The sequence below is a fragment of the Populus trichocarpa genome, chromosome 4 (assembly GCF_000002775.5).
Source record: "Populus trichocarpa isolate Nisqually-1 chromosome 4, P.trichocarpa_v4.1, whole genome shotgun sequence".
Taxonomy (NCBI): Eukaryota; Viridiplantae; Streptophyta; class Magnoliopsida; order Malpighiales; family Salicaceae; genus Populus; species Populus trichocarpa.
In genome coordinates, this window is record NC_037288.2 from 4,151,620 (window position 1) to 4,177,620 (window position 26,001).

Here is a 26,001-nt window from a genome sequence, read left to right on the forward strand (position 1 = left end):
TTTTGAATGATTTAATATTTTGAGTTACATGTGATAATTGTATAAATATGCGTAATCGTAAGGTGTGTGCTAAATAGTGAAAGAGAATGTATGTAGGTGATACATGATTTTATTTTCTTTACATGTGTTAGAAAAAAATAAAAAAACAAAGAAGCAAAAAAAAAATACACATCTTTGTATATTTTGTTTTTTTTATACCATGTTTACATAAAAATTAAAAAAGAAACCATTTTTGCATGTTTTTAGCATTAAAAAAATGTGTTTTCGGTATTTGTTTAAAAAGAAACCCAAAGAGATTGGATTAGGGACTTCATTAAAGAAATTCAAAACCAAGGACCAAACTAGAAATGTGCGTAAATAAAGGGGCTGAAATTGACCAAATCAGGAGCTAAATTGAAAAAATTGAAAGTTTGTTGATCAATTGATGGTCAAAATGCACAAATTCAAAATCAAAGACCAAAGTGAAAAAAGCGGCCAACTTCATGTCTGGCATCTAAATTTGACAGGGATACAATTGAATTGATTCTTAAATCTCAATTGAGGACTGGATTAAACAAATTGAAAATTTAGGATGATTTGGATATTGAAACTTTTTAGCGCCCTTTTCTTTTAAATGAAACGACGCGTTTTGTTCAAAACAACATCGTTTCATTCACAATTTATTTTTTTAAAAAGAGAGAGAGCTGCAAATGGTGCCATTTTTATGGCACTGTTTTCCATCTTCTTCCCCTGGACGCGCAAAGGCGAGGGAAGAAGGTTTCCCCCCCTCATTTGCAATGCTTGTTTCTCCCTCTCTCTCCCTCCCACTTGCCCAAAAACCCTAACACAACCCACATCCTCTCATGGCCTACCACCATGATTAAAGGGGCAGAGGAGACAAGCCATGCGAGCGGCTACACAGAGGCACTCCAGCCACCCTACCCCTTCACGATAACTGGACAAGGGTAGGGTAGCCATCTCTTCCACCACCCCTTATAAGTATCCCGTCTCCAGAAGGTAAAGGGGATGAGAACAAGAGAACCAAATGAATGAAAAAAAAAAGAATAAGAGGGAAGGAAAAAAACAAAATAAAAAAAAGAAGAAAAACAGGGGAACACAAAGAAAGAAAGAAAAAAGGAAGGGAAGAAACAGAAGAGAAAGAGATAAGAAAGAAGAGAAAACAAAGAATGATAGGAAAGGGAAAGAAAAAGAACCACCGGCTAGCAAAGCCACCCTTCCCAGTGCACAACCTTCTCGGTGAGAAGAAGAACCAGCAGCTCCAGCTCCGACAAGGACCGATGCCGTCATGAGCCACCGCAAGTCAGCATCCACCTCATTTCTCCTTCTTCTCTTTCTTTGTGTGCCGCCTCCACTATTCTACAAGTGAACAATGGAGAGTGAATTAATTCACTCTCCACTGTTCGTTGTGTCAAACAGCGTCTGCCCCAACCAAAATGGCTGGGCCGGGTCCGGCCCAATACAAAAAAAACATTTACTGGACTGGTATTTTCCCAACACCTTTTTGGGCCGGTATCGACTTAACCCCTGTCTTGGGTTGATGTCGGCCTAGTCCCTTTTTGGTCGAACTCGAGCCAGTTTCCTTTTAGGTCGAACTCAGCCCAAATGTGGTAGGCTCAACCCACTTGATTAGGTTGGGCCCAACCTAATGTATTTAGTTATAATATAATAATATATAATATATGTTATATGTTAAAAAAAAAAAATTAAATCCTTTTAAAAAAATTTGAGGTTTTCTCGCTTATTTTTCTACCAATTTTGCTTAATATTGGTTTGTATTTTTAACCTTTAAAGATACAAATCCGGCATTAAAATACTTAGTGTTTTCCAAAATATTGCAAAAAAATTTTATATAAAAAAACAAAAAAAAAATATCTTATTTTCATGCATACGACCAAGTCTCTCAAGCTTATAAGAAATTTTCATATTGTATTTTCAAACAACAAAAAATCCAAAAACAATATGTAGTAGAATGCATTTTGAGCTTTAATAACCAGTTTATTAAAGTCATGAGAACTAGGTCAATATTTCAAAAATACTAAGAAAATTATTTTTTTTCTTTTAATATCTGGGATTACAAACTTATACTTAAGATGTATTCCTTATATTAAATAAGAGGTAGTTTTTTTGTTGTTGACATTAGAACGATTAAGTTTTACTTGATAAGATAAGGATCTTCTTGCTGAGGTTGACTTTTCTTTAACCTTAGACAGACTAATAATTAGAAAATACAACAATACCTTAGTTTATTATCAGATAATTAAACAATGCAGTTTACCTTAGGTAGAGCATATTAAGACTGATAATACCTTTCCTTTACACAATCAATCTCCGTGTCCGGTCTTTGAGACCAGTTAGGGTTTCTAGTGACTAAAATACTGGTTAACAACTCTCATTCCCTTTTTCAACTAATAAGACAAGAATTCTTTGTTTCTCTCATTTCCTGATACCATCCAAAAATGAATGATCGCCTCGATGTCGCACACGTGCGGCAACTGTAGAACTCATCATCATCATCATTAGAGTCTCTCATCACCTTATTAACAAATCTTTACCTTCTACAATCACTATAGTGACGTCTTAGTTTACCATATTTAAAACGAACTTACATATGGATTGGCTAGCTTAGCTACTTCATTATGCTTCCTCACCACTAACCTATCTAGCTTGACAACTTTTTGGCGAGCATTTAACTTGGTTACCATATTTAAAACGAACTTACATATGGATTGACTGCTCATATAGTAATATTTCTACTTTCAATGCTAGATTTCACGTGTTATTGAGTGCACATACGATCCATGTGCTTATTTTATATTTTGATAGTAAGTTTCAAACAATCCAAATACCTAGCAACTATCTAGCCTTCAATCTCTTACAACTAGTTATGCTTTGCTAGATTCATAAATTTAATGATGTATTAATGGATAGTCTTTTGATCCTGAGTACATTTATAATATTTATAAAACAAGCACTATTCAAGATCTAAAAATAAAAATTAATCTCTAAACAATTATCTTATTTAAAACCAGGATGTAATAGGTTGTATATCTTATGCGATCAGATCAATTTGAACCTTTCTCCACTAAGAGGAAGCTCCTCATTTCAACCTAATGACAATCATTTATGTCATCTCTTCTTCTAACAACTTGTCATACTCCATTACACTATCATAATTAGCAAGCTAGTTAATGAGATTCTTTATTCCCAAGTCTCTACTAAAGGTGACTATGTTAATGTCCAACCAAAACATGTTAGGGTCATGAATTAGCAAGCTAGTTAATGAGATTCTTTATTCCCAAGTCTCAACTAAAGGTGACTATGTTAATGTCCAACCAAAACATATTAGGGCCATGAATTTTCAACCAAAATATATTAGGGTTGTCGCGGGGGCGATGTCGTCTGGCGACGGCGGAGGCTCTCTGTCGTGCCTCCTGGTGTGAGGTGTGATGTGTTGGGAAGGTTTTCTGGATTTAATCATAAAATTATGATTAAGGTTCAAGAGTCGCCACCTAGTATTATGGTCACTAGGAACCTATGGTCTGCGAGAGTCTGAGTAAGGGACTGGTTGTGCAAGGGGAAGACGCATCACCCCCAGTGCACCTTACCTAAGGTAAGCTCCATTGTTGTTTGATTGTTTTTTTCTAAGTCGGGTTTTTATTCGTTGGTCTTTTCTAAGGATCAAGGCAGATCTCTCTTCATGAAAGAGTCTCTACCTTATCGGTTTAAATCCTAACCGTTCTAAAGTCTGAATTTTAGCATCACATTTTTACACCTTGTATCTTTAATACTTGAGGGTGTATTTTATCGTGTAATTTTACACCCCACAAACATTAAAGTCTACATCTGGATCCTAAAAAAAATATTGGAAAAAGATTTTTGACATGTTGGCCAAATCCTAATGGATAATCATAAACTGGTTATGATATCCATTTTTGGATTTTTTTAAAATGAAAAAGATGCAATTTTTGTTTTCGCTTTTTTTATATGAAAAATATGCTTGGAAAAATTTTAGGATTTGGCCGTATGCAAAAAAATATTTTTTCTTTTTGAGAATGTTTTAATTTTTTTTAAAAAAAATATTTCGGAGAAAACCGGGTATTTTAATACCGAAGTTGTATTTTACAGTGTAAATATATAACCTGATATAATGAAAAATTGGTAGAAAAATATTTGAGAAAACCACAATTTTTTGAAATGATTTTTTTTTGAAATTTTTTGATTTTTTTTTTAAATAGATATAGTCCATTGCATGAACAGTAGACGTGAATTATAATTCACGCCCACTGTTCACTCAATGAACAAAGACGGCGAAGAAGAAGAAGAAGAAGAGGAAGGGGAGAGAGGGCGGACAACCTGGCGCGGCGACCAAGGATGACAGTGTGCTGCCAGTGGTTGCAGCGGTGGAGCTGGTGGCTGGTGGCAGAGCAGGATGAAAGAAGGAGAAGAAAATCTGCAGGGGGAGAGGGGCCGGCGGTCGCGGTGGCTATTCTTCCACTGGTGTGGATTTGGGTTCGTAGGGAGGCTGCACCGCCGTCTGTTGGTGGAGGAGAAAGGTGTCTGCGGGGTCTTTAGAGGCTGAAGACACGGTGGAGAGAGAAGGAAGAAGGAACGTCTTGCAGAGGAGAGAAAGACATTCACGGTGGCTTATTACAGACGCAGTGGTGGCTGGCCGGTGGTCTTGGCAAAGCTTGGTGGTGTTGGTTGCTCAAGGCGGAGTTGGAGGAAGAAATGGTGACGGTGCTGGTTTCCTGTGGCGGAGGAAGAAAGAAGAAGAAACAGAAGAAGAAAATCTGCAGCGGGGAGAGGGAGGAAGGCTGGTTTTTTAGCTTCCTTTGGACCCAATTTTCTCCTCTATCAGGCCATAAACTCAGCCTCTATTTATAGGCGGTGTAAGAGGGTAATCTTGTCTGCACCGGGGTAAAATTTCAGCCTTTGATTCAGATGGGAAAGATCTCAACCGTTGGCTCAAAGTAGGCATGGTGCACTGTCAAATTGTCAAATCTGCAACTGTAGGCTGCCTGAGTTGGCCTCTTTGGGGTGGTGCCACGTCCGTTTATTTGCCAGTGAGCCGGCGAAGACCATACTCGGACGTAGAGGGATGTCTGGTGATCAGTTTCGTGCAAGTTTTGGCAAATTTGGTGGATGTTAGGTACATTAAATGCAGCTGCAAAATAGATAACCTGAACAGTTATTTAAGAGATTTAAAGAAGAATATGAATAGTACCAAAGTTCTGATTTTGGCTAAAGTTCATTTCAGTCCTCCCTCTTTAAATTTGATTTAATTGCACCTATAATTGACCCTAAAACTTCAATTTTCTTAAGCTTTTGCCCCTGATTTCAATATATTAACATGGTGAAAATTAAATTTGGTCTCTTAAAATTCCAATCTCCTCAATTAAGCCCAAATTAGGCTCCCAAACTTAATTTTTCATCAATTAAGTCCCAAATAAAATTAATTTGACCCATTTAAAGTATAATTAAGTCCTTGCACTTAATTAAATCCTTCAATTGGACCCAAATTAATTCTTAAACATAATTAAAATTCAATTTGGCCCATGATTAAATCAAATTGGCCTATTAAAAATTTAATTATATCATTGGACTTAATTTTTATTCAAATTCGTCCAATAATCATTTAATTTAATCGTGAATTTGCATTTTTTTTCTCCATTTTTGGGCGCAATGGGGTACAATTAGGCCTTGAATTTCCTTCAAAAATTACAGCTTAATTTTCCGGTCTGCTTTCTCCACGTTGCCAGCCTTTATTTTATTATTTTTATTTTTATTTTGAAAAAAAAAATTGATTTTTGAGAAATAACCTAGAATTGGGTTATGACAAAGGTCATGGCTAAATCTATCACGCTTCTCTTCATCTTCCCCATTATATCCAAGAACCTATCTCCCTCTTACTACTCCTTTATCTAAATTCTCTTTGGACCTAATAAACTTATGGATTTTGTTCTACAAGAATAGGTCTTGGGTGTATCACCAGGAAAATCTCAATCAAAACATTTTGATACCTCATTAAGTGTTCTGTTCATATGGATAAAAGTTTTCTGTAGACCTCTAATCATACCATCTAGGTTGTCTAAGCCTATTCAAGAGTCCTCACAATGTCCTTAATGATCTGCATACCTTGATCAACATCCCTAGGATGAGCGTTGTTACTATTCTTTAGTCAAGTCAATCCCACTCTGACGTAATTTAATATAGAATATAGCATAATGATACAAGGTTTTTTAATACTCAAAAACCCTAAAAGAAAACACAATAAACTATGAAACAAAACTTAAAGTCTGGTAAATCATGAATATTCAATAAACGATGGTTAAAAACCTATAAATAGCACAAATAATTTGTCCTAGTTGATCAATGGCTAAACTAGAAAAATAAAAATAAACTAGAAAACTGGAAATTAATTCTAGAAATATGAAAATTAGAAGAAAAAAAAAAAAAGGTCATTGGAGAGGGTTTTGACGTCGAGAATGGCCTCTGACAGCTTTTGTGGCCTTATGATTTGCATCAACTGGATACTCAGACCAAAAATTAACTATGAGTAGCATATGTTTTTACTCCAAAGTCTTTTCTTAGGCTTTTGTGTATCCGTGTGATCCATGAACTCATTAGCTAGATAGCCAACATCATTGTTTTTCATCTTCAAGAATAAACAGCACTTCAATTATCTATCCGAGAAAAATAAATATATTTTTCTTTCTTTTTTCTTTTTATTTTAAGAAAAGATTCATACATGATACACTTTGAAAAAGGGATATTAGTACATATAAATAGAAATTCAAATATTCAAAACTAAGATGCTATTTAGCTAAGATCGAAACAGTAATTGATAGGCTAAGTCACACACACATAACATAATCTTGAGATTAAAACTTTACTACCTAACATATTTTTTAGGTTGATAACCACTAGGCATCACGTGGGTCTGAACTACAAGCACAGTGTAAATTGTCCAATGCTTTCTAAAACCTCTAGATGGATTGACCACGGACATGTGGGTTTCTTGCTCAACACATGAATATGCACTAACTAGCTAGATAAGGTCACGGAACTTGGGCTAGAACAATCCCATCGAGCTATCTGTTCAGCTGTTCTCACACCTAATTCCCCCATCATGGAAGCATGTAGTGTTGACCATGAATCAAACCCCAACTTGCAACGCATGTAGCATCTAGTTTTCAAGAACCCAAAAGCACAGCCTATGAACATAAAACAGTCACCATGCTTTCCATGTCTTGTTTCTTTCTCCAATCACTTTAGATACCCAAACACCTGTAATCCACCGAAATATTCCAGCCTATGGACAGAAAGATTGGTTTTGTCATGCGCATTAGTAGTCATTGTCATCATACGTGATGGTTCATGAAAACCACAGTGTTTTATGTGTTGTAAATGACGTAGATGAAGAATTTTGTGACAGAAGAGTGTTAATTGATACATCCAAGCCGCTTAGTCAAATCGAAGTAGTGATCGTATTAACACTGTTATCACCAGTGTGCACGTAAATAATCTGCTCTCCTCAACAAAAATATTGACCTTCCCGTCAACAACTACTTCTATCTCTCTTCTCTATGTCCATATTTTCACGCTTCAAACGTTCAAATTCAACTGGATATTAATCATCGACGACAACGATAGCTTTCCGATTTCGGGTCAGTTTCCCTGACTCCTACAAGCAAGCTGTACTTCTAATCAGGGCTATATATAGGTATAGTCATATTTAAACCATTGGGATAAATGTGAATTGGGTACATGAACCCTAAAAACCTAGATTGGAGATGCAACATACATCTTGAACTTGAAAGAATGAATAAACAAATTTTATAAATAGTAATATAAAACCGCTTCAAATCCCAAGAGATTCCCTAATAGTTTAAGATTTTTCAGTGAATATTCTTTAAAATACCATCCTCAACAAAAGACGGATGCAATTATTAAAGAATCTATCTCTTATCAAATACATATAAGAAAATAAAGTAATATACAAGATAGTAAAATTATCGGTTTCTCAAAATATAGTGAAAATGATAAATTTAGATTTTTTCGAGAGTCACACGAATTCTATTAGATAGATTTAGGATTGTTTAAGGTTTATACAAAGATTACCTAAATATCAAATGTTATTTTCAGCTTTGAATATTTGCTTCAAGGTTAGGTTGTCGCAAACCACAAGTCGTCCAAGTATCCGACCTCTAACAGTAATTCAGATAAATCACCAGTGAGAAATCTCCTAGACCCTTTAGAAGAGAGGGATTGGTATACCTTAGAATGCTAGTTTTTTTTGTTTTGTGTTTTAGACATTTACATGTTGTACTTTTCTCACCCTTCTCTTTCTTAGAAAATAAGACGTATAACATTCTATTCATTGAAAAACCTAAAAACCCTATAAATAAAAAAAATATCAATTTGTCCTTTAAGTCCTTACTTGAGTATTTCTTGGTCTAGAATTATAATCTCTTATATTAATTACTTTCTAGTCCTCAATTTCTAAAATTTATTTACAATGAAGTCACACTTGATTAATCATCTCATTTTAATTTCTAACAAATGATTCTTATATGTGTGACCTTTTAGGTTCCCTAATAAGTTGGCTCAAATATAAATCATAGTTCTAAATAAATTAAGATTAAATAAATTAAATAATTTCATTTATTATCAATTTAATACCTAATTGATTTATATTTGAAGATCAAGTACAGTGTCTAGCAACCTGTCATGATCCCCCAAATATTAGAAAAGTCATACTTGATTTGACTTAACTTTTCAGTGACTAGTTTCTCAGGCTAATTATTATCACTTCATCAAGAATGTTCTGATTTAGACATTATAGCATGGAGTATGCATGCATTGTCAACATTATAGTCATTGATTATTTGAATAAGATTTTGAAACTCTTTTCAAAACTCATTCCACCTTGGCCAAGGATTTCACAATCAATATTGTGTGAGAACAAATTGAGCTTTTTCCCTAATTCACAAGGGTGATGAATCTTCTTTTGATAACTCAAATACCTTCAAATAGTTTATGCTATAACAAATATTTGCCCATTTGTTACCCTTGATTAGGACAACATGTGATCAATATCAAAACATAACACTTCCTATATAAGATAACATAGTGATCTCAAGTTTAATAGTCACTTACATAACTATCACATGAGCCTTTCCATAAACATAGGTGATCTCTCCATATGAAATTGTCTCGCGGGTTACTTTAGTGTACATGTCATTTGACAAACACCTATATATTAGTTAAAAGTATCTCTCATACCTCAGTTTATGAGAGCAACTACTTCTTTTTATAAATAAATGAGTGTAATATGTACTGGTCTCAACAAATCTATTTACCATTCAGTCTTAATATAGCATTGACCATAAACAATTAGAAATAATGATTTGATGCAACATGAATCTCATAATTATAACAACTTTATAATTTATTTTGCATAAAAGAAAATTATCCTATGGACTTTATATCTACTTTACATTCATTAATTAAATATTAGATTCATCAATCAAATAGAAATGAATATTAAAGATATAGAAAGCTATTATTAATAATAAATATATTTTTCATGAATAAAATCAGTGTTACGTGTAACCAACCGATTCATTACAAGACATATTCACTAACAGAAATAATCATCACTTGGAGGTTTAAGTGAGTGTTTACTAATGTGGTACGAGGTGCTTTTCAAAAGTATTTTTAAATTGAAAATGCATTAAAATAATTTTTTTTATTTTTGATGTCATGGATTGCAACAATAAAAAATTAATTTGTTGTTTTTTCAGGCAAAACAAAATTGAAAAGGAAGTCCAACCACAAAATAAACATTTTTTTATGTTTGTTGGATGGAAACTAAACTCAACTATTTAAATTTAATATATCAGATACCAAATCATTTGACATATATTAAAATATGGGCTACAAGTTAAGAGAAGTGTTAGGAAACTCATCCTATATCAAGTATATATAAGCAGACAAAGTAATTTAAAGACTAAGAAAGGTTCATTGAATGTAAAATTTAAATATTTTAAATACAAGTTAATCTCAATTATGAAATTTAATTACATGTTAGGAATAATACAGAATAAGTAAAAGGATACTAAGTATATAAGTATATAAAGTTGATAATGAACCATTCACCCCACCATAATTTCTTTATCTTTTGGATGAATTCAGATTAAACTATCATATTCAATAACACTAACAATAAGCATAAAAACAGTGTTCCTAAATTTTTTTAATTTGTCTTCTTCTAAATCTTTTGTGGTTGCTGATATGGGTAATTGGATTAATGGTATCTGGATGAGGTCTCTACAATAACATCGCTCTTTGTTTCAATTTGAACTAGAGCAGCTATCTCTCTTGTCATCCTTATTGGAATCAAAGACTATGCTCTGCTTTAGGTTGGACAGGAAGATTTGGACGCTCAAACAGATGGTCTTTTTACATTGAAATCATTTTCCCATCTGTTCAATCATTTGCTTTATGGTGGTGACTAACCTTTTCAGTCTTTAGTTTGGATAAAATACGCCCTACCAAAGGTCCAATTATTTCTCTAGCTCCTTTTCCAAGACAAGTCTCCACTAGAGATTTCTTGTTTCAGCATGACTTCCTCACCCTTCAACATGCAAGATGTGTGCTTTGTAAAAGAATTCTTGAATCTTCTATGAAGATAGCAGTTTTGAATGAAAGAATTCTAGAGATTTAAAAAGAGAAATGAAGAAGGCAGAGAGAGCAGTTGACAGTTGAAGGAAGAAGATGAATATATTCACTGTTTTTCATTAACACATTTTACATTATTGAAGATGTATTTATAGCAGAAGCTGCAGACGTAAATCAGCTTTAAAAAGAGAAATGAAGAAGGCAGAGAGAGCAGTTGACAGTTGAAGGAAGAAGATGAATATATTCACTGTTTTTCATTAACACATTTTACATTATTGAAGATGTATTTATAGCAGAAGCTGCAGACGTAAATCAGCTTTCTTCTTCAATGTTTAACAACTTTAACAACTTTAACAGCTTTTCTATCTGCCTAACAGTATTAACTACTTTAACTGCCTAACAGTATTTTAACTGCCTCATCCTGTAATCACTTGACATATGGCATGATTCTGATCATTGATATCTTTACATTCCCTCGCAATCGTATGCATGGAGGAACCAAGCATAAGATTGGAACAATGGTGACGAAACAATGGAGAAGAAAGACCCTTAGTGAGAATGTCAGCAAACTGATCTGCAGAGGAAACATGTTGAACAAGCAAGTCACCTTTGATAACATGTTCTCTAACAAAGTGATAATCAATCTGAAGATGCTTCATCCTGGAATGAAACACTGGATTGGAAGTGAGAGAAATAGCAGAGATATTATCACAATGAATTAAAGGAGGAATAAGCAATGGAACATGCATATCATAGAACAATTAACGAATCCATGTGAGCTCAGCAGCAGCAATAGCAAGAGCTCTATATTCGGCCTCAGCAGACGAGCGTGAAACAGTATGTTGCTTCTTAGAAGCCCACAAAATAGGACTGGATCCCAAGTAAACAACAAAACCAGAAACAGAACGACGATCATTGGGATCACCAGCCCAATCAGCATCACTGTAAGCTTGCAAATTAAGGGTGCCAGGCTGAAAGTGAATACCATAGTCAAGAGTACCCTTGAGATATCACAAGATTCGTTTCACTGCAACAACATAAGACTCCATGGGATTATGCATGAATTGGCAAGCTTGATTGACAGAGAAGGCAATGTCAGGACGTGTGAAGGTTAGACACTGCAGAGCTCCAATAATACTCCTATATTGTTGTGGATGAGAATAAGGTTTACCATCATCCTTGAGCAGATGATTATAGGGAAGACAAGGAGTGGCACATGACTTTGAATTTTGTAAATCAACCCAATCAAGCAATTCCTTGATATATTTAGATTGAGATACAAACAAGCCAGAGGAAGAATAAGAAACCTGCAGTCCCAAAAAATATGTCAACGGGCCTAAATCCTTCATATCAAATTCCTGAGTTAAGGCATCAATAACTGATGTAAGGAGAGATGAATGACTGCTTGTGAGAAGAATATCGTCTACATAAAGAAGCAATATCACAGTGCCATAAAAGGAGTGTTGGACAAATAAAGAAGGATCAGCAAGAGAAGCCTGAAATCCCAAGCTGGGTAGGAAACCTGTAAACCTGTCATTCCAGGCACGAGGAGCCTGTTTTAACCCGTATAAGGACTTGCGAAGTCTGCAAACAAAGTCAGGATAAATCTTGCTGTTAAAACCTTGTGGTTGAGTCATATACACCTCTTGAAGAACACCATACAGAAATGCATTTTTAACATCAAGTTGCCTTAAAGGCCAATGGAACTGAGCTGCAAGGGCCAGCACCAATCGAACAGTGGTGGGTTTCATTACAGGACTGAATGTTTCATTATAATCAATGCCCTCTTCCTGACTAAAACCCTTTGCAACAAGGCGTGCCTTATGCCTAGCAATAGAGCCATCTGCATTTTTCTTGATGCGATACACCCATTTACATCCTACAAGATTCTTGGCATACGGTAGGGGAACCAAATCCCAAGTACCCTGGGCATGAAGAGCATCAATTTCTTCTTGCATAACAGACTGCCATGCAGCAATTTTAGAGGCAATCTTGAATGAACTTGGTTCAGCTGAAGAAAAGTCAATAGACTGAACAGTAGTAGAATAAGCCTTTTTTTTGGAGATACCATTCTTAGACCTGGTTGTCATGGGATGAAGATTCATAGGGGACAGAGGCAAGACTACACAAAGATTCTCAGGATGAAAATCAGGATCCTCAGGGGGAGAAAGCTGCGGAGTAGAATCCAAACCTGACCGAATTGAAGAAATGAGGGGTGAAGGCAATGTATCTAAAGAGACAGCAGGGCTCATAGTGGATGATGAAGTAGAGCATGCAAGTAAGACCGCATTGTGCAATGAGATAGAAGGTGGAACAAGAGGAGACGAATGAGAAGGAGAAGAGGAAGCTGTAGACACAAAAATGTATGGAAATACAGATTCATCAAATATGACATGACGAGTCACAAAGCACTTATTAGTAGGAAGAGAAAAACAGATATATCCCTTGTATTGACCTGCATATCCTAAAAAAATACAGGTGGAAGTTTTAGGCTGAAGTTTGTGAGTGTTGTAGGGTTTGAGTAGAGGAAAACATGCACAGCCAAAGATCTTTAAATGAGTAAGGACAGGTATAGAACCATACAGTAAAAGATACGGAGATTTAAGTTGAAGAATTGGACAAGGCATCCGGTTTATCAAATAGATGGAAGTAGCACAAGCATGAAACCAAAATTTAGAAGGTAGATGAGCAGTTTGCAATAAGGTGATTGATGTTTCTAGAATGTGGCGATGCTTCCTCTCAGCAAGACCATTCTATTCAGGGGTGTATGGACAAGATATGTGATGAATAATGCCTTTAGCAAGGAGATACTGCTTGAAGGAATGATTGAGGTACTCACTACCACCATCACTCTGAAAAATACGTAGATTGGCAGAAAACTAAGTGACCAAGAAAGCATGAAATGAAACAAAGATGGAATAAACCTCTCCTTTATTTCTCATTGGAAAGATCCAAGTGAACCGAGTACATTCATCTATGAAGCTAACATAGTATCAAAAACCATCAATCGAAATAGTAGGAGAAGGACCCTACACATCACTATGAATGACCTCTAAAGGTGTTGCAGACTTGATTGCTGGATAAGGGAAAGGAAGTTTTGCAAATTGTCCTTCTAAACAGGCAGTGCAGACGGATTTGGAATGGTCTAAAGTAAAAGGAATCTTAGATTGATGTAAAAGAGCTGAAGTGATTTTGTTAGAAGGATGGCCAAAACGCTTGTACCAAAGACTTGTTTCTACTTGGTGACCAAGATAGCATAATTGATTCTTTGAAAGGGAGAAGGATTGTCATAGTCGAGACTGTGGGATGGATAAAGGGATAGGATATAAACCATCTCTACTCAGTCCCTAGAGAAGAACCCTTCCTGTAAGCTTGTCCTGAATGCAAAAACCAAAGGCATCACAAATGAATCTGCAATTGTTATCTTTACATAACCTATGAACTGATAGCAAGTGTTGTGATAGCTTAGGCACATGCAGAACTTGTGGTAATTTGAATGAGCACTGTGGAACATCCAGAATAGAAGAACCAACATTAGAAATGCTCAAACCTGAACCATCTGCAGTAGCAATAGTATCTGATCCTGAGAAGGGAGTGGCTAAGTTGAGTTGAGCTATAGCAGAAGTCATATGAGTGGTTGCTCCAGTATCAGCAACCCAAAATTGCTCAGTAGAAGTAGAAGAAAGAAAACTGACATGCATTGCACTGAGGTTAGTGGAAGGTGGTCTGCCTTGATAGGAAAAATTGCCTCTGTGATAGCACTGGATAGCAGAATGGCCAAATTTCCAACAAATCTAACATTGGACTGAAGAGGTAGAAGAAGGTGATTGATTATGTCGCTGATAGCAATCTGCAGCTACATGGCCTTTCTTGCTACAAATTTGACAGTTAGGAATGTCAATACCAGGACCAAGAATACCAGGACTAGAAGAAAAAACTTGATAAGGGCGTGGACTAGATTGATAATGGCCACGGCTTCTTTCACGTCCTTTAAAATAAGAGCCTCTATTGTTAGAGTGGCCACTGTTGATAAACATGGCATTAGGACCATTAAAACCACCCATGGGACCATGGAAACCCCCATGATGACTGTTAAAACCCCTACTAAATCCAGATGAAAGGTGAGAAGATGGGAAGGTCTTCGAGCTTGAAGAATATCCCTGAGATTGAAGATGAGAATGAAAAGGAGAAGATCCTTCATAAAAAACAAGAGCCTTGCCTTGAAATGTCTGATTTTGAGCCAACATTGTAGAAACAAAGGGAGATGCAGACTGAGTGTGTTCAAGAGTAGCTTCTTCAGCAAGTAACTGAGATCGAAAATCTTTAAGAGACAATGTATTATCTCTGCCTCTAATCATACATCTAAAAGTATTGTAGTCAGAAGGCAGGCCATTGAGAGCCAATATCACAATGTCATCATCCTCAAAAGAAACTCCTGCTGCAGAAAGATCTCTTGCATCTTTAATTTTTTGCAGATAATGAGAAACTGGTTCTGATCCCTTCTTAATATTCTGAAGCTCACTTTTCATCTGAAAAATGCATGCTTTGGTGACTGTAGAGAATCGTTCCTTCAGCTGAATCCACATATCATGAGCACTGATACATCCAATAACATAAGAAATTGCAGTAGAGGAAAGAGTGGCAATGAGCAACTGCATTAATGCTCGATCATGCATTTTCCACACCTGATAGTCATCAGTTTCAGTTCCCTCAAGGTCAGAGTCTGCATTAAATCGGCTGGGACACTGCCTTGAACCATCAACAAAACCTAAAATACCATGACTTTCAAGAAGGATTTTCATCTGAAAATGCCATGTGAGGTAATTGGTATCATCAAGTTTGACTGTCACAACAGTAGCAATTGTAGAAAGTAAAGAAGTTATAGGAGATTGGACGATCTGGAGTTGAGAAGATGTCACCATTTTTTGTTTTTGGAATGCAGAAATAGAGAATCAATTGGAAAGAGTTGCTCGTTGATGAGAGAAGAAGCAGAGACAGAGCAGGACGTGCGGAAGCAGAGGATTAGGAAGATAGCTCTGATACCATATGAAGATAGCAGTTTTGAATGAAAGAATTCTAGAGATTTAAGAAGAGAAATGAAGAAGGTAGAGAGAGCAGTTGACAGTTGAAGGAAGAAGATGAATATATTCATTGTTTTTTATTAACACATTTTACATTATTGAAGATGTATATATAGCAGAAGCTGCAGATGTAAATCAACTTCCTTCTTCAATGTTTAACAGCTTTAACAACTTTAACAGCTTTTCTAACTACCTAACAGTATTAACGACTTTAACTGCCTAACAGTATTTTAACTGCCTCAACCTGTAATCACTTGACATGTGGCATGATTCTGATCATTGATATCTTTACATCTTCAAGCCATCTCTTCATCCGTTGCGATTTTTCCTAGAATCATAAGATGAAATTCCTTTCTCGGTGGGGTATTAGTGGTTGTTTCCCAAATTTTGTTGATGTATGTGCTACCAATGGTCTTCTATGGTGCAAGGTAGATTTCAAAATCTTTCATGGCAGCTTCTCTAATTGTGTGGAATATGTGGCTTCATCGGAATGATGTTACTTCAATGAAGTTGCTCCAAACCTTCAAAGTTGTTTTTCCTTGATCCTCCACAAGTTCGCCTTTTGGTTAAAGCTTAATAACATATCGTAAGACTCTACTGGTGTGGATATAGGTATCAGCAATGGTGTCATCTTTTATGGAGAAAACAGAAGCTGACTCCCTTATATTTTTTTCTTTTGTCTGGTTGTCTTCTCCCCTTATTACAATCTCTTTGCCTATTTGTTTTTCTATTCTTTCTCCTTTCTTTTTCTACTCTAACTGTGGTCTCCTAGGCTATTCTCTTTTTAGCCATGATCTTAATATATTCTCAATTATTATCTAAAAAAACAAGGAGCATGAAAGTTGAGATTATTTTAAGGTAAAAATAATAATGTGTGTGTCTTTAACACAAAGCATGGTCTCCTAGGCTTGGATTGGAGTAATTAAAAATTAGTGTGTGTCTTTAACACAAAGCAGTGCAAAGTGAACAACAAATTAAACTCTTTACGAATGGTGAAGTCATTATATATGTTCGTGGGTGTGTGTGTGTGTGTATGAATTCTACTACCTTAGGTTGCTAAAAGGTAACACAGTTTGGATAATTTGATAAAAATATATCGGTGCATATGTTAATGATGCCAATATCTTTTAATACTTTTTATATATGTTTAAAATAAGTAGACAATGGATGGTAACTTAACTTTTATTAGTATAATCTTATTATTAAAAACATTTGAGTCTGAGCATTACCTTTGTAAGAAAATTTTAAATATGTAACCAATATATATTAAATATTTATCGGCTAGATCTAGTCTATGATATACTCCATTCATAATAAAATAAATAGCACTGTTAATTACAAGATTCATAATATCTTTAATATGGTTTATGATGAGAATCCACCAAGTATCACCAAAATATCTATTAGATATACCAATTGAGCCTCCCATAAGGTCTAAAACTAAAAAGTTCTGAGATGAATTGATTGGATTGATTTAGAATTTTTGGCTTAAAAAGTTGTAAATTTCCCATACTAAACCTATGTGTATTGTTTGGTTTATATCTAGAGCTACAGGTGAAATTTTATCACGACTCTAGTTACTTGGAAACTAGGTGACTCAAACTTTTCATCCATGTATAATAGGCTCATTAAATCATTCATATGAGAGAGAACGACATGTTTAGAGTCAGGTTTCAAATGTGCTAGCAAATAAGAAAAGTCAAAAAAGGATTGTTTTTCATATGATTTGTGAATTTTTACAATGCAAGGATTTCATTACATATGGAATCCTTATTTTGCAAGGATCTTTACTTTACAAGAAGATCAATTAGGCAATCATTTTTATTTTGCATAGATTCCTTACGCAGCAACAATCCTTATTATTCAAAGACATTTAGATCGGTTTTAGGCTTATTCTTTCTAATACATAGTTTTACACTAACAAGTATAATTATAAATCTGACCATTGGATTGAGTTTAAATTTTACTAGACGATTCCAGATGCCTTGTTTTCTATAGAGTTAGAATTTTGTAGCAATCATACGTCAAGAAAGTCTTGTGATAAAGCCTAAAAGCATTACCTATATATGAGTTTCATTAGTTTTCTAGTTGGTGTATGATTATTTTTTCTATTTTATTTAGAATTTTTTTGTTATTTTTTCAGTATTATTTATGATGTTTTTACCTATTATAAATAGAATTATTTAACTTATATTTATGTTTTTTTAAAAAGAGTTTGGATTATTTCATAATCGTGAGGTCGCTCATATTTTTTATTTTTCATTGAACTTCTTTTAAACTTATCAAAGATAAAATATCTTTATGGCATTCTTCTAGCTTGTGATTTAATATGGTCATAGGGTTTGATTTTTTTTCCAATAACTTCGGTATCTTGATTTAGATAATAATTATGTTGGGTTTTGTATCATAATCTGATTTTATTTTTTTGGATTATTCTTTCTTACGTGTGGATTCAAGAATTCTTACCCTCCACGTTCACTTTAGTTTACACAATTCAAATCTCCCTAAAATTTGAGTAAATTATATATTAGTCTTTCAAGTTTTGAGAAATGAATTAAATAATCTAATTTTGTTTTAAAAAACTAAGTTTTTAATCCCTTAACTAATGTTGACCACCCTTAATTTATTATTATTTTATTCAAAAAAATTCTTCTTTTCTCATGATATCTATTTATTTGTTTCAATTTGCTTAAATAAAAACGAAATAAATTAGAAAATAACATAAAATAGACACAAGTGATGAAATAATTAGTTTTTGAAAATAAATAGGACTAATTAATTTGTTTCTCAAAACTAGAGGGACTAAATAATAATGTACTCCCTGGAATTTCTCCCGAGCTCCGTTCCCAACGAGTCAATTGAAATCATATGGTAACAAGCCAATTGACAATTCGTGAGGCTAACTACAAGGTGACAGCCGAACATAATTTGAAGTGAAAATCACATAAATGATCCAAGACCAGATAACAGATTCCTTCAGAAACAAGTTACCTAAAAGCTGGCAGAAAGTATGGGAATGATATCAGTTCAGCATTATCCGCACATGATCTCATTTACCTTTAGCTATATTCCACTAGGGGTTGGTTATAGGCTATAAAATAGATAAACATATATGCACTTTATCGATTTTTTAATGAATACAGATAATATTAAATTTTAGACAAACCAACATAGAAATTGCTAATGTTATTTTTAATTTGTTTTGTTTTTTTTATATCTCAATATAAGTTTTTTATTTTAAATAGCCATGTTTTTAATAAAATCAACTATTATAAAAAATAAAAATAAAAAGATAATAAGATATGCATATTCCATACTTATATATTTTACTTGAATAAGCCACAAAATACATTTGGTCCACAACTTCTTATGTTATCCTAGATCCATAAAAAAAAAAAAAAAATTATTGTAGCAGCTGAAAACCTAATTTAAAACCCTAAGAAAGAGGGAATTAGAAACGAAGACATGCACGGAACCACAGCTAGAAATGCCCATGTCGTCAGCGTCCACACTTTTATATCTGCAATCCAAGAAAAAAAATTCATTAATAATCCTTTTAGTAAACAAAACCTTCACTGTTCTCACACAGGAAATAAAAGTCTCTTAACGTAAATCGCTCAGTTTGTGTGTGTAGACTAACTGGCTCACACATTCTAAGATTTCATGCTGTATTGCACTTTTTTCTGTATTCAAACCCCAATGCCAATTGCTTAAAAAAATGTTGGTCAACCAATAGATTGATCACTTTCCATTCTTCTTAAGAATCTAAATCATCAAATGCATAAAAAATGGTTTCATAAATAGAAGGGGAAAAAAAACGAAGATAAGGAAGAGGAGTCAATAAAACTCACATGTTCGCTCATGGAAAAGGGTACCAAATAGTAGAAAGCACCATGCTGCAGTGACTGAAGGGTGACACCGCACTCATTGGTGAGAACAGGCTGACCTGAGGATTGAATCAACAAGACATCATCACCAAAAGCCTCTCTCACATTGAAGGGCCCCATGGTTACTTCAAAAGCAACGTCATTGATAAACACCGTCAACATTGTAGTGCCACTGGACTGCCCTAAACCTGCCAAGAACAGAATCATTTCTTTCAAAAGGAATGTCAAAGTTAAGGCCATGGTCGATCAAGCCATGCACACGTCAATCTTAGACAACAGGCACAAATTGGGGATCCAAAAGACAAATCTCCCCTCTTTGTGTCCTATATAGCATATATATTTTCTTCTCTTTCGTTCAATAACTGAAAGACCTGTACATCAATCAATTTCATGAGTTTTTGGGTGAATTTAGTGCGTAAAAACGTGTAAATATATATTCTCAAACACCCTAATTGTGCCCTAGTTGGTGAGTTTTTGTCAATTCATCACAGAAGAATCTTTGTACCATTACATTTCAAACACATGCTTTCATCACTTGCTGGCAAGTAGGGCATTACGCAAAATTTTGAAACTAGACAAGATATGTTACCTTGAATTTGATTAATAGTAGTTTGAAAAGCAAAAGTGCTAGTGTCAGTTGAAGGAGTAAGAGGAGGAGCGAGACCTATGCTACCAGTCACTGGGGAGACAGGAGTGTAACAAAGCTGCGGTTGCATCTTTAGGTTTCTCTCTTCATGATTTACTTTCTTTGAAGCACTAGAATTCATTATCTCACTAAGCAAGAGCCTACTGCAAGGCCCAACAGTGTGATCTTGAACATGAACCATATTTGATAGCTCAGAGAAGCAAAAGCCTTGAGCAAAAGCCCCAGTCCCCCCTCCTCCAGTCTGTTGAGAGTGAAAGAAAAAGGGTTCAGGCACAAATTCATTATGTGCTTGAAAGTAAGTCTTGTTAACCGAACTGGTTGGTGAGTTGGAAGCATCAATAAAAGTGGGAGAACTCAAAGAGAGGGTCCTTTTAGACCCTTTTGGAGAGGATTTCTCTGAGGAGGAGGATGAAGAGGATGGAGCTGCGAGATTGGCAGTCACTGGTTTGGTAGTTGGAGAGGTAATTTTTTGTTGTTGTGAGCTATGTTGTTTTGAGTTTTGAAGGTTTCTCAGCCTGTGTTTGCTTCTTGATTTTCTGTTTTGGAACCAGTAAAAGACATTGGCATCCCCAACTTGTCCATACTCTTGTAATTGAACTCTGATCTTCCTTATCTCATCCCTTGGTGGATTTACCATTCCAGAATTGAAGATTGCCTCCAATATGCGAATTTGATCAGGTTTTGGGTTCCATCTTGGCTTTGGTTCCGGACTTCTCTCGTCACATCCAGGAACTGTTTGCAAAACATGGTTTAGACATTCAGAATCCATTAGAGGCCCTAAAAAAACACCAGCTATATTGGGTGTTTTAAATGAAAGCCTTCTAAGGTTGGGTTTATGTACTGTTCATAATAAATCATTCAATTAATTATTGTCAACAAATAATATCACTTGCAAAGTACTAAATGAAAGGATAATGAAGAATACATTTATATAGATAATGACAAATTCATGGGTGATGAAGTTTGTGGCGGGCTAGAAAGCATAGCCTTTGTTTAGGAGTTAAAAGCATATATGAAAGTGACTATATATCATTGTACAAAATTATGAAAAAGGATAAAACTGGATTAAAAGATGAATAATCTATAATTGCGGATTTTGGTGATTATTACCTGATGTGTAAGGGGTTCTGTGGCAACCAGTTGATATGATAGATGAAGGATTGATGTCATGCTGCCATTGGTGGTCGTGAGGGTTGCAAGGTTTGGACTTAAACATACTTGGCCAGTGTTTGTTTGATGAAGCCATGATGACAAAACAGCCAAGAACTTATGAAGTTAAACGCAACCAAAAGAGACGCAAGAAGATATCATAGAAGCCCTTTCGTTGCTTTAGCTTGTGGTGCTGCTGGATACTCTAGGCAAACACAACATCCCTTCTTATAGCCTCTTCACCTAACCCTGCGTTCATTTTTTTTTCCTCAATTAATAAACAGTTCTTTCCATCTCCCAACGAAAAATATAAGAACAACCAGATTTTATATATATATATATATATATAAGAACTTATTATAATGTGAAAGAAGTTTATAAAATAGACAAAACCACGCAACAGGAATCGCCTGTGACAAGAAAGGAGAAGAAAATAAATAGAGAAAGTACAGTCCCATCCCTAACTTACAGTTTTGCGTTAAAACTGAAATACTTCTACTCTACTCGAAGTAGAAGCCAATTCCCCCGGACAAGAGGTAAAGAAGATAAGGAAAAGAATACAAGCTGTGTGCTAAATTGGAATCTTCATCAGAGTTGACACATGCAGAAGCTAGGTCTTAATAAAAAGAAAAATAAAGTTATGAAGTGAGAGAGAGTTTTAGTGACTCTAGAGAAATGGGTAGTTCTGATCGGTTTGTCTCTTTCTTCCTACATGCACTAGTAGTATAATTATTTTCTCAACTCAGATTTCTATGGAGTGGATTCTCTTGCTTCATCACTTTGGTTTGCTTGCAGGTTATTAATGGTGGTGAGAGAGGAAGGGAGGAGGATAATAAGTGAGGGATTATTCTAATGGAAGAGGTTGTTGCAGGAATAAATAGGGTAGAGGGGGTGGTGTTGTGTTTGAAAGTCAAGAAGTGGTGGCATGGCTATTGACATTTAGGGTTTGATTGGAAAGCGGTGGTGGTACAGTAATTGCTAGTTCGACTTAATTGTTTTGGGCAAAGTAAGGTGTGCTTTGGATTGACTCGAGGGCCTTTCTTTTTTCTTTTTTCGTTACTTAAAATTCAATTAATTATTATTAATGAAGCATAATTTTAATTTTTAAAATTCGTTGAAGTTCTTATATGTTCTTCCAGATCTTCAAAACCCAGTTAATTGAAATATGCTTAAATTAAAATTTGAAGGAAGCCTTTGGGAGGAGATAAGACAGGGGCTAATACTTACAAATTGTTGCTAATCTTGGAAAGACAAGGTTAAATCCAAAATCATGAAGAAGTGAATTTTATTACTAATTAAATCATATCATAATAATATCATCATCATCTTCAACCATATCTTAATCTTCATCGTCGCTTTGAATTATATAACAAAATGTTTTATCTCTAAAAATTCTAGATAGAGGAAAAGCTAATATTTGTTGGGATTTTCTATGGTGATAACGGGTCCTAAATTCGATAATAAAGGTAGAGAAAATTTAAACTTTTCTGAAATTTTAAGAAATAGGAGAAAATTAATATTCTTGAAACGATTAAAAAGGAATTTGCCACTGAATTGTTCACGAACACAAATATCAATAGCTAATAAATTATAATTTTTAAAAGGTAGGGAAGATTATTGAGATTCTTAAAAATATTTAGAAAAAAAGAATAAAAATAGAAATTGATATTTTTAGATAATTTTTAAAAATAATCGCCAATACTTACTAACCTATTGGTGATCCAAATTCTTATAAGAAAAAAAAATTACAAGTGTGAAAAATAATTTTCAATATATATTGTAATTGGTCTGGACGTAACCATTGGTTGCAAACTCATTGCATAATAAATAATTAAATCAGCTTTTGTCATGGAACATAATATGACTGCCGATTGGTTAAATCACAAACTGTCATAAAACCCAAAAGACATGTATGTTAGTTAATATGCATTGTAACTATTCATATGTAATATTGATTTTATTTATATAAAATATATTTATTATTAATAAAAGTTTTTTTATCTTTAATATTTATTTATATTTGATTAATGAATCTAATGTTTAATTAAAATTTTAGAATAAAAATAAATTTCATTTGACAAAAATGGTTTGTAAAGGAAGTTATAAAGTTATTATAATTATGAAAATTTTATTGCATCAAAGCATTGTTTTTAAATATTTATGGTCAATGTTCTATTTAAATTGGATATTAATTAAAGTTGTTTAGACCGATGGATATTATGTTCCTTCTTTTATGAAAAAAAAACAGTTACTCTTATAAACTGATGTATCAAGGATACCTGAAACTAATATACAGGTGCTTGTCAAATGACATGTACACTAAATTGACCCGCAAGAGAATTTTATATACAAAGATCACCTATATCTATGGAGAGACTCTCATGAAAGTTGTATAAGTGATCTTTATACTTGAGTTCACTAAGTTATTTTATATAAAGAGTGATATTTTGATCCTAACTACATGTTCTCCTAATCAATGATAACAAACAAACAACTATTGGTAATAAATTAAATTGTTTAATTTTTTTAATTTTATTTTATTTAGAATTATGATTTATATGTGAGCCAACTTATTAGGAAACTAATGAGTCACACACATAAGAACCATTGGTTAGAAATTAAAATGGAATGATTAATCAAGTATGATTTAATTGTAAATAAATTTTAGAAATTAAGGACTATAATATAATTAATACAGAGTATTATAATTCTAGACCTAGAAACAATCAAGTAAGGACTTGATTGAATAAATTTCTAAAATTAGACTAAAATAATATATGTAATATTATTTAAGGAGAAAATTGATATTTTATCATTTATAGGGTTTTTTAGGTTTTTTTATAAATAGAATGTTATGTCTCTTCCTAAGAATATAAGGTGAGAAAAGTATAGTACAAAAACATCTAAAATACAAAATAAAAGAGCTAACACTCTAAAGTACAGTAATCTCTCTCTTCTAAAAAGGTTTAGGAGATTTCTCACTAATAAATCATGTGGATTTTCATTAGAGACCGGATACTTGGACGACTTGTGATTTGTGACAACACAACCTTGAAATAATTATTCAAAGCCAAAGAGAACATCTGTTCTTCAGGTAATCTTCGTATAAACCCTAAACAACTTAAAATCTATCTAGCATGATCCTTGGAACTCTTGAAAAAAAATTAAATTTATCATTTTTATTGCATATATGTTTTTTATGGATAATCATTCAAAGTATATTGAAAGTGTCATAAAGTCAATAACCGAAGCAATATACAAGAACATGACCAAATAGAAAAAAAAATAGACTTAGAAAAATAGATAAAGAGAATATAGAAAAAAAAAAGAAAAAAGAAACTAATGTTGGTTTGCTATAGCAGAAAACAAAGAAACTAGAAAAGGAGAAACGAAATAAAAAATGACTAACTAAGATTTCTTAGTACACCATAATTTGATGTTATCAGCAGGTCTTAAGAGGTTATTTCCTATATAAGTGAAGCTTGAATTCAGAGCATGCAACCAAATAGCAACTCGATGAAGAATGGTGAAAAAACAATCAAACGAGCTCATAGTTCCCTCCTCAAAAATAATATTGTTCCTCAACAACCAAATACCCAAGTGGTACTGCTGAAGATTAGTCTCCAAGCTAACCTTTGGAACTCGTCTTGCACCATTCCGGACCACTACAGTAGTAGCGAGTCTAGTATGCCTGGTAAACAGCATTAGAAACCCCAATAACCCAATACTTTCATCCAAACACTCCTAGAAAAGTTATAGTATATAAAAAGGTGCTTTGAAGTTTTCAAATCTGAGTTGCAAAAGACACATGAAGCTTGAGTGGCATGGAACAAATTCCGGTAATGGAAAAAAGCTCTTGTACTAATTTTTTCCTATATTACCACCTAAAGGAACACCTGAAATTTTAGAAGAAACCCCTTTAATCTAGACGTTAGCTTTAAAAACTCTATCATTAGCATAAGAGGTACTATCAATTAGGGTGCAACAAGACTTAACTGAGAAGTTTCCATCAGAATTACATAGTCATATGATTTTGTCATCTTTTCCATGGTGAATCATCATTGGCTCCAGTATTGAGAGGAATTGACGATATTAATGCTCTTCATAAGATAAGATGTTCATATGCCAAACTAAATTTCATCTCCAATGATCATTCAACCATTGTCCCATCTCGTGAACCAAACCATTCTAAATAGCAAAAACTTTGTAGAGCCTAGAAAAAATGTTATGCAAAACATTTGATCATATCAACACATTAGACCAAAAGAGAATAAAGGACTCATAACCAATCTTGAATTTAATATTTTGACGCAATACTGAGTTGATACAATGTTGGGATTCAAGATAGATAAAATATCTTTTCAAAATAGAAAAATATGACTATATAATTCTGGGATTCCATTCTCGAAAGATAAGGATTAAATTATGTTGCGTGTATATGTTTTGAGAAATCCAATAATGTATTCATTAATAGGATCATAAATTTCTCAAGAAATTTACAAATAAATATTGTGATGGAAAGGGATCAATAAAATTTGTTTCAATTTCCAACAAA

At 34.0% G+C, this 26,001-nt stretch overlaps 1 protein-coding gene across 2 annotated transcripts; it reads right to left on the minus strand.

The window, feature by feature from the left end:
• Positions 1-19,127: 19,127 nt before the first annotated feature.
• On the minus strand, positions 19,128-22,274 carry LOC7476362 (WUSCHEL-related homeobox 9). 2 transcript variants are annotated; one of them, XM_052452529.1, is made up of 5 exons: positions 21,916-22,274; positions 21,408-21,695; positions 20,316-21,029; positions 19,616-19,839; positions 19,128-19,284 (listed from the first exon to the last, which is right to left on the minus strand). In XM_052452529.1, exons 2-5 carry the CDS (start codon positions 21,541-21,543, stop codon positions 19,279-19,281), a joined length of 1,080 nt encoding a protein of 359 aa, XP_052308489.1. In that variant the 5' UTR covers positions 21,544-21,695; positions 21,916-22,274; the 3' UTR covers positions 19,128-19,278. The 2 variants fall into 2 exon arrangements, with proteins under 2 accessions (XP_052308489.1, XP_024454266.1); XM_024598498.2 differs by having other exon boundaries at positions 20,241-21,029.
• Between the last annotated feature and the right edge of the window lie 3,727 nt (positions 22,275-26,001).

Coding starts and splice junctions, on each gene's coding strand:
- LOC7476362 (XM_024598498.2), bottom strand. CDS start 21,543: ATGGCTTCATCAAACAAACACTGGCCAAGTATGTTTAAGTCCAAACCT. Junction 21,030..21,407: donor CAGAACCCCTTACACATCAG/GTAATAATCACC, acceptor TTTTGCAAACAG/TTCCTGGATGTGACGAGAGA. Junction 19,840..20,240: donor TACTATTAATCAAATTCAAG/GTAACATATCTT, acceptor TGTTCTTGGCAG/GTTTAGGGCAGTCCAGTGGC.